The sequence below is a fragment of the Austrofundulus limnaeus genome, unplaced genomic scaffold, assembly GCF_001266775.1.
Source record: "Austrofundulus limnaeus strain Quisiro unplaced genomic scaffold, Austrofundulus_limnaeus-1.0 Scaffold1262, whole genome shotgun sequence".
Taxonomy (NCBI): domain Eukaryota; kingdom Metazoa; phylum Chordata; class Actinopteri; order Cyprinodontiformes; family Rivulidae; genus Austrofundulus; species Austrofundulus limnaeus.
In genome coordinates this window covers 23413-32615 of record NW_013953664.1, presented here as the reverse complement: position 1 = coordinate 32615, position 9203 = coordinate 23413, and the positions used below count along the sequence as shown (strand labels likewise).

The 9203-nt window shown below is 35.9% G+C and overlaps 1 protein-coding gene across 4 annotated transcripts in view; it reads right to left on the bottom strand.

Moving 5' to 3' along the window:
- col9a1c (collagen, type IX, alpha 1c) overlaps window positions 1–9203 on the bottom strand; it is a 57207-nt gene that overhangs the window by 31780 nt on the left and 16224 nt on the right. For all 4 annotated transcript variants that reach the window (XM_014031497.1, XM_014031500.1, XM_014031499.1 and 1 more), the window contains exons 4-6: window positions 7792–7921; window positions 833–1229; window positions 397–477 (exon numbers count right to left, since the gene is read on the bottom strand). In XM_014031497.1, coding sequence (XP_013886951.1) covers window positions 397–477; window positions 833–1229; window positions 7792–7921 — 608 coding nt within the window. The remainder of the gene's footprint in view (window positions 1–396; window positions 478–832; window positions 1230–7791; window positions 7922–9203) is intronic.

Genomic DNA, 9203 nt, shown 5'->3' with positions numbered 1-9203 from the left:
ATATATATACAGAGTCAATTTGAACCAGTTTTCTACATCTGTTATGTATCAATAATTTGGTTGTCAGACATTCAGGTCTGTAGCCTTTGATGTTTTCAGTCAGTAAGGATCTCTTTTGCAAGTGAATATTTTGAGAAAGTTTGTCAAAATCTTTAAACATGACCTTCAAAACAAAAGCAACAAGACTACTGACTTACTGCAAGAAAATTGAATTTCCATTGTAAAAGTTTGATGACATTTTGGACATTGGCCAACAGTTGCAGCAGCCCACTTTATGATATCGGTTATTCATCTACAGCTGCATCTAATATTTGGTTTACTACTCTTCTTCAACATGCAGAAGCTCCAATATATCAGTGAAAACAAGAAGCACAGCAAAATCTTCAGTTACTGTACCTCAGTGGCAGGAAGCTCACTGCAGCTTTCTCTTTGAGCTCTCTTTGGGTCGCAGTGAATCAACATCCACTGAAGCTCAAACTGAAGAAGAGACATTAACATAAAACATCAGGTTATGGAGTAATTTACGTGTCTAACAAAATGGTCTTAAAATGCGTTGTAATGGTGCAGTTACTTCTTTGTGGTTTTTAGTGAATGCTTTTTTTATGAGTTGTTGAGCTTGATTTTCTAACACTGCAATTTTCTGCAGGGATTAAATTTTTTTTCTCCTTCTGGAATCCAGCTGAGCAGCTTTGTTGTGTCAGCAACCTTCCAAATAACAGCAGAGCTAAGCACACACGCACAAACCTGTTTGTTCACAGAGAGCACCATTTCTTCTGACAATACCTCCAACTAGAGCTGCRCACATTGTTAAAGGCAGCAGGCAAATCCTCACCACAACCGAAGCTTCGGGATCCGAATCCAGCCTGCCGATGAGAGTGTCTCCCGCTGTGTTGATGGGCCCTTTGCCTTTGATGGGCTTTTGATCCATGGGTTGACAATCCACATACAGCGTGACCTGATCACGTTCGACACCGATCATCACCTTGTGCCACTTGGTGTTGTAAAGCACAGAAAGGCCAGGGAAGGTGACAGTCTGCAGGTTCCCATCTGCGCCCATCAGGAAGTACTCCAGAGACTGCTGGTCCCCGTTCAGTCGGAGTCCCRCTTGTTTGTAGCCGTCTTCATCCACTATTTGCCAAACGTTCCAGACCTTGTTCACTGTGTTCTTGATCATGCGAAAGGTGGTCATGAAAGAGTATTCATCTGGGAAACCACGGGGAAAGTTGAGGCTGTGGGAACACCAGGAACAGAGGTGAAGTTTTTAATTGAATCTCACTTTAGGAAGGTATTTACAGAAAATCTTCAGTCAAGTCACAAAACGTCTTTTATTTCAAAGTTGTTTTATGATCACTGAATATAAAGATCTCAGCAAAATATCAAATAAAACTGACCACAGAGGTTTTGGTATAGAAATAATTTTGCGTTTTGTAATTCTGCACAGGACAGACCATGTTGGTACTGTTAAGAAATGTTAATAACTCTTAACTTTTTAATTGCAGAAGTAATTTATTTTTCTTACCTGCCTTAAAAGACTTGTTTTTGAATGTTTGTTCCTTTGAAAAAATATTGAAACATTTCTCACCATATATATTATATTAAATAATGAGAAAATATATTTAACTTCAGTTCGACCATATTCACTTAAAATCAAGTAAAACAACTTTCAACACACTTTATTACCTATTTTGGTATCTATTTTGACTTGCTTTGTAAAAAATAATGACAAACATTTTTCCTTCACAAATTTGCTTGAATGCATTTATAGGTTTGCAATGATGACATTTTGTACAGTTTGTTTACTTTCTGATTCAGCTGCCTGATGTTTAAACTGTGTTTGGTGGATAAGAAAAATTCGTATTCAATAAACTGAAGTCGATATTAAAAACACCATTGTTAAATAAAATGATTTGTAGAAGGAATCAAACCATACGACACCAGAATTCTGGATCTGAGTKAGGTTTATTGCCACCGAATCTGACAGGAAACCACACTGGCGAAAAACCAGGAAGTTAATCAATTTATACAGGTTCTTCAATGCCTGCGTTCGCCCCCTACTGACCTACGGCTGAATCACAGGCATTCAGACAAAAACCTCATCTACTGTTATCATAACGTTTTAATTATGTGTTGTCACAGATATTTCAGACATGTAACTGATCTATATCAATCAAAACATAATAGATAAACATTGTCAACATTATAAAAAGGAAAACCTAAAAATATAGTGTTGTGCTTTTAACATCAGTATCTAATAACTATAAATTTCTTCAAGCTTTTAGCCAAAATTCTTAGGTTTATTTTGATACCGAACATGTCCAGGTTCAACTGATAGATCTTAAGTTAAAATAAAAATGGAAAACCATCCAGCATTCTGAGGCCCCCCTAGCGCCCCCTTGCGGTCCCTCAGGGGGCCGCAGCCCCCACTTTGGGAACCCCTGGCGTAAAGCGTGTTCAACTGAAAGCCTGAATTATGTGAGGAAACTAATCTAATTCTTAGACATAAMTATTTATTTGCAAACAAAATGGCCACAGAAAAAATGCAAACTCTACCCAAAAAGGTCCCCGGGCCAGGATTTGATCAGGCAACCTTCTTGCTGAGAGGCAYCAGCTCTACCAACYGAGCCATCACGCTGAAAAAGTTTCTTTGTGTCTTTGTATATAGTGTGTGTAAACTTTTGGTTTCAACTGCAAGTATGAGCAACAGATCAAAATGTTTTACCCCTTACACTAGCGCCACCTAAAGGTCGACTGATGTAGTTCCTTTATTGTTATATAGCAGTTAGTGTACACTATTWTTACAATGAATAACGGCTACATGACTGATTGTGTGCAAATTTTAAATTAAGACAGTATAGGCCACACCCACTTTATTTGTGCATAAATTGCCTTTAAGGTATAGGCTAAGGTGAGGTGTGTGTGTCCCCATAAAGTGAGAAACTGAGTGTGCAATTGTGACCCTGTAAATAAGAAAGTCTGGGATGTGTGCATGTGTGCTTTTATTTGCGTTAAAAATATTAGACATTTTTTTTCCCGCAACACACAGCCTTTTGAGGGTTCACTCTGTATGTGGACTGAGGCTTGGTCCCCATAATGTTGAGTTGGATATCAACAAAAAGTGCACCTGAGGATAGAAAAACAAGCATGTGTGTGTGTGTGTTTGTGTGGGTATCTGTCATCTAAAACCACCAGATTGTCAATATATTCAGTACTGACTGGTTACACATGTATGTACACTACTTTTTAAAGCCCCTAAGGCTCGAACTTTTTCAAAGAAAAAAAAATGCAGTTATACCTACTGCATAACATTAGATAAAAAATTCACAAAATGCTACAAAATGAAAAATTCAAAGAAAAATCTAATGTTTTGTTCAAGACAACCTGAAAATCATCCCTGCTCGTGCTGTCTGCAGAAAATATATTAATTAATTAATATTCTGCTCTGTTGGTCAAATGCATCATTCTCAAGCCATGCCCACTTTTTCCAACATTACCATATTTTTTTATTACAACTTAGTTTATGGTCTCAAGCCAGTGTAGTACACAGTAAAAAACAAAGTGTAATTTTAACACCTACAGAGAGTTGAATTTAACTCTGTTTCATGTATTTGGTAAAATGTACTCTTTAGCCAATGTAAACTTTTCAGAGTTAATTTTACTAATTTTAGTGTCAAAATCAACAATGAATCGAATAAAATTATTTAATACTATAGCTCGTTAACACTCTATAGAGTAATATTGTTATTTTTACGGAGTTAATTTTACACTAAACTTTCTTTAAAAAGTACACTTTATTGTGTAATACTAAAATTATTTTTTGTTTTCCTTTCTACACAGTGTGAGTCAAAGTACACAGAGTTCTGTACTCTATCCTAGAGTTAAAATTAACTCTTGAAGTGTTGTGTTAACACTGGTCATGAGTTGGCAAAACAGCACAACAATGTGACCCTTCACACACGAGGAAGTAGCTCTCACTTATGGTGTCGACTTATGGCAAATAACCCAAAACTTAAACTTGAAAAACTAACCAACCTGAACAAGAAAACTAACCAGAAAATGATTTTTTTTTTACACTCATGAACATTTTTAGTAGTTTTAGACATGTAAACACGTCATTTCTACTAGATTACCCAGCATTCCTTGCTGAGAAAATTCTGGTCCACGAGGAAAAGGGCGAAGCTTTTCAAGAATACTTCTTTCAACACTGCATTGTGTTATATCGCGACACGGTTAGGTGTTAATCGAGACTTAACTGTGGGYGGAGCTCATTTAACACTGTCCAGTGGTGAGACAACACTGAGGAAATCAACTCTGTGAATTAACACCAACACTGGAAGTCAGTTTACTCATAAATAGTTTAAATAACACTCGGGGAGCTGAAATTAACTCTGAAAGTTTAACACCGCAAATTTAACACTCCATTTTTTACTGCGTAGATTTGGTAGCAATTCTTGAGACATAAACATACATTTTTTGCACCCTCTAGAATTTGGTAAATAAGAAATTTTAAACACTGCTCTAGAACAATTCTTTTGATGTGCGATATGAGTTTGAGGTCAAWATGTTTTAAAATACATAAACTATTGTTATTTTTGTGAAATACTAACTTAGCTTTAACATACATAAACATAACTCGGTCACAGAAAAATAAAACTTTTCCGTCATCTTTTGTAGAGCCACTACTGTTGATGCTATATAAGTTTCATGCTTATTTTGCCAATTTACAACTCTATATTTTAATAAACATGCACTTACAAATACAGTACACTTAAATAATTAGGAAGCAATAAAGTCTGTTGATAGGGCAAACACATTACGAGCTACTGATCGAAATGTTTTATCAATTACACTAGCGCCACCTACAGGTGGACTGATGTAGTTTTTTAGTATTATATAACAATAAGTGAACAAATGTATGGCAGGCCATGAGTGACACAAAACATCTACGTAAATGCATCTCTGTTTCATCATGCACAAAACTACTAGGGGAAAAAAATATCATGACCTATGAGTAGATATTGCAAAATTTTGATTAAATCAATCCATGATTGATTAAATAGATTTTTTTTGTTTTTTTACTCAGCCCTACAAATAATAACATTATTATATTTCTAAGGGCTAGTAAAACTTGTTTTAAATATTGATGGAAAATATAAAATTGAAAATTKGTATGTGAAGAAAACATATATACAGTATATGATYATGTTTGGGGATTTAACTTGAACCCAAAGTGCAAACTGAATGACTCTCAAAGTCTGGAGTGCTAGAACAAAACTTTTGTTAACTCGTAAAAACGGACGATAGCAACTTTCAAAAATCTCTGCATATTTAGGCTCTATGATTTTTGTAAAAAAAATTCTAATATGGCAGTATAGGCTATGCCCACTTTATTTGAGTGTAATTGCCTGTTAGGTTTAGGCTCAGGATGAGGGTCTGTAGGTATATGCCAAGTTTCACAAATATAAGATTATTGTGAGAAAACATTATTTATAGCGCCTCCTATACTGCAATTATTTTTCACTGAATACTAACTCAGAACTGACCCTGTATTACATTATGTAATAATGTAATGAAWTTGGACTTCTATATGTAATGAAACTGCATTAAAACCACATTATGTAATAAGTGATGCAAAATGTAATAAAAGTCTTAAAAACATTTTGTAATACTCTCAGCCGCATTATGTAACAACATTATTACATTTTACGGCAAATGTTTCAAAATGCGGTTGTTGCTCTTTTTTTGAAATGATAATGTAATAAAGGATCACAAATTGGCAACTAAATGATAAAATGTTTCCTATTTATTGATCTTGATTTCAAAGATTTAAATGCGTAGTACCTGCAACATTATCATTATTACAAGTGTATTGATTAGGATGAACAGAAACACTGGTTTGTGATCGTTCATTACATAATGCACCACAATATTACAAAAAATTATTTTCCCTCCACGAACATCTAACCCACCATCACTGATTGTTTGAAAAACAAACAATATCCAGCCATCATTATTGTTATTTATATACTTATATGGTAAATGGCTTGAGCTTATACGAGCTTATACGAGCTTATACGAGCTTTGGGAGGGTAGAGGTAGGAATTATAATAATTTGTGGCATGCTGCAGCTTCAACCACCAACCCACTATCTCACATTGTATTGAAGCTACACATGGAACAGTTTAAATTCACGCTCTTATTTTGAAGTGAAGAGGGCTTCCTATTTTCCATCCTGTACCCAGAATACATTGCTTCAGTTCTCCAATAAACAATGTAAAATTGCTAATATTTTGCATGCATTCATACCTAAGCCCTATCGTAAACAGCAGAACTTGTAATCCACAACAACTAATTTTTAACGCAATGAGCCAAAAGTCTGTTTCAACAAATCACCTCCCCAATATGTGGCGTCATATGCCATTCTCTGAAAGCTATTTGTCATTGCCTCCAGTTGGCAGTAACGTGCAAGAATAGCTCATGTTATCACCAGAATATATTCAGGTGAACTCTGAGACGAATTTGCACTTTAGAAGTAGCTTCTGCTAAGTTTGCTTGAGCATTATCGCTTTAGGACTTGTAGACCTAAATAATTTTATTAACTCTTTAGAATTTGTGCAACTAATATTTCAATTAGTGCTGCCCACCACTGTCAACAAGCCACCTCCACTGGTAGCAAGCAGAATAAATGTATTTGAAACATACAGGTCTTGGACAGCTAATAAAAAAAAAAACAGAACAAATAGAGTAGGTTTCCATTCTCTGCTGGATGCATGGTGATGCTGCTGCATTTCATCTGTGTTCAACCTGCTCTGCGGGCTTGGATCCCTAATAAAAAAACAAAACAGATTAAATAGGGTTCCATGCTCTGCTGGATGCATGGGAAAAAATGCTGCATTCCCACTGCTCTGCCGACTTGGACCATAAATACTAATTAAAAACATAACAGATTCAATAGGATTCTATGCTCTGATGGATGCATGGAAATGCTGCTGCGTTGCAGCTCCGCTGCTCTAACCTCTTGAGCCCCATGCCCCCGGTACCGGGGGCAAAACTGTTCTTTTTTTTTCTATTTGTTTTAACTTTTTTAACTTCAGATTAGTCTTTTAAGGCAGGTAAGAAAAATAAATAACTTTTGGATGTAAAAACTTAAGATTTCTTAACATTTATCATGGTCTGTCCTGTGCAGAATGACAAAATGCAAAATTATTTCTTTCCTAAAACCTCGTAACTTTGCTCCAGATAATTTTAGCAGCATGAATCTTTGCACAGGTAATGTCCACAAGTGGATTTATGGTTTTCAGGAGTTTTTAACCTTCTTCATTATAGTTTTAAATGGGTTACATACTGTCAAATGAAAAAAAAATTCAGGTGAGAGTAAAAAATAAATAAATGAAAAATATGTTCCATCCCCAATATCTCTAAAACCACAGCAACTGTTTTAATACTTACCATACCAATATTATTTAAGTAGAGTTTGTAAATACTGGGATACACTCACATACATTTCAGCATGGTGTTTTGAGCAAAAACTTCAAGAAAACCCCTTGGGGCTTAAGAGGCTAAGGGCTTGGACTTCTAATAATAACCAGGTCAAAAAACAATAGGGACTTCTGCTATTCCACAGCATTCAGGCCTAAAATGTCTCTGCCTTTCTGAGTTTTAAGGAACATTTAAACTWGTTTTTCTTTAACTAATGAGGATTCCAAGCTGTAATGTGAAATAATGCAACACATGTAGACCATTGCTTTTCTTTCTCTTAAAAAATAAATAAATACCTGCCTCTATTGTACTTACATTGTTGGAATTTGGAAGTTGGCCTCCCTGTCAAGACGATAGGCCACCTGGAGTGGGGTGGACCCATCCACCTTCCTCACACCTTTCAGGGGAATCACGTCCAGCTGAAACTGGGTGATCAGATCAAAACCTGGGTGGGGACAACATGAAATCATCTGTACGGCTCAGTCTCTGCTGCAGGAACATTAAAGAAACAACATATAGTCAAGAATAAAAAAATAATTTGATCTGTTGGACTCTGTATCCAAATTTGTAAAAATAGCTAAGAACCCTGGCTTTATCCCAGCTCCTGTGGATGCAGGGTTTGTGAGGAAAATTTGGGGTTGGTATTTATAGCACAATTTGTGAATTCACTTTACCAAAAACAGTTGTTTTTTTATAAATATCTGCAACTCAGGCATCATCTTTCGAATTATAGTGAATGGTAGAAAATAAGGACATGACCAAGAATGAAGAGTTTTTATTATCAATAGCAAAGGGTGRAGTAAAAAAAAAAACAGTTTGAAACACTACAACACAACTCTATTATTAACAATAAGGATTTTAAACATTATTACAACAGATGTTGAATAGCAGAGAACACTTAGGTCTGAATATAAAATGATTAGTAGCCCAACATGGAGGGAGTTTAAGTTAAGATGCGTATTTCAAAACGCCACTCATCATATCAAAAAGACATTTCTGTTCTGTTGGAGAAACTGTAGACAAGTTGATGATTTTACTCATATTTTGAGATTACAGTAGAGTGATTGCATTTTGGAGGTATGTACAAATAGATATAGAGCATTTTAGGGATTGGTTTGTGTTTGAACCCATCTGTAAAAATTATATTTTGGGAATAGTTCCCAGAGATACGGGGAATTATGATCTTAAATGTTTACTGTACTGTACTCTGATTGTGAAGAAATTCATTACATGTGCATGGTTAAGGCCGCAATCTCCTAGTATTAGAGAATGGAGAGACAGAATAAAACAGATCTACATTATGGAAAAACATAATCAAGAATATGTCCTGATGCATCTCAGTAATCCAGGTAAAAAAAATCWAAAAGAAAAAAWWAAWWRGKYCYYYKGRWKGGTTCTTCTTCAGTGAAACGTTTCGTCTCTCCTCCAAGAGACTTCTTCAGTCTGATGAGTTTCAGGTGAAACTCAGCCTTATAAGCACTGCCTCCACATGGACAAACAGGTTAGTCACACGCAAAAGAGGGCCATCGACTAACAATAGGCGGTCACTCTTTCAGGGATGAGGATGTTCTCATCCTTGATAGAGAGGAACGTTGGTTTGAGAGAGGGTTAAAAGAAGCCATTTTTGTGAAGAAAAACCGTCCATTAAACAGAGGTGGAGGCCTTCATGTCCAGTTGTCCTCCTCCTACAACGCTGTTATTGCAAGTATGACTCCGCCCCTGTGAGC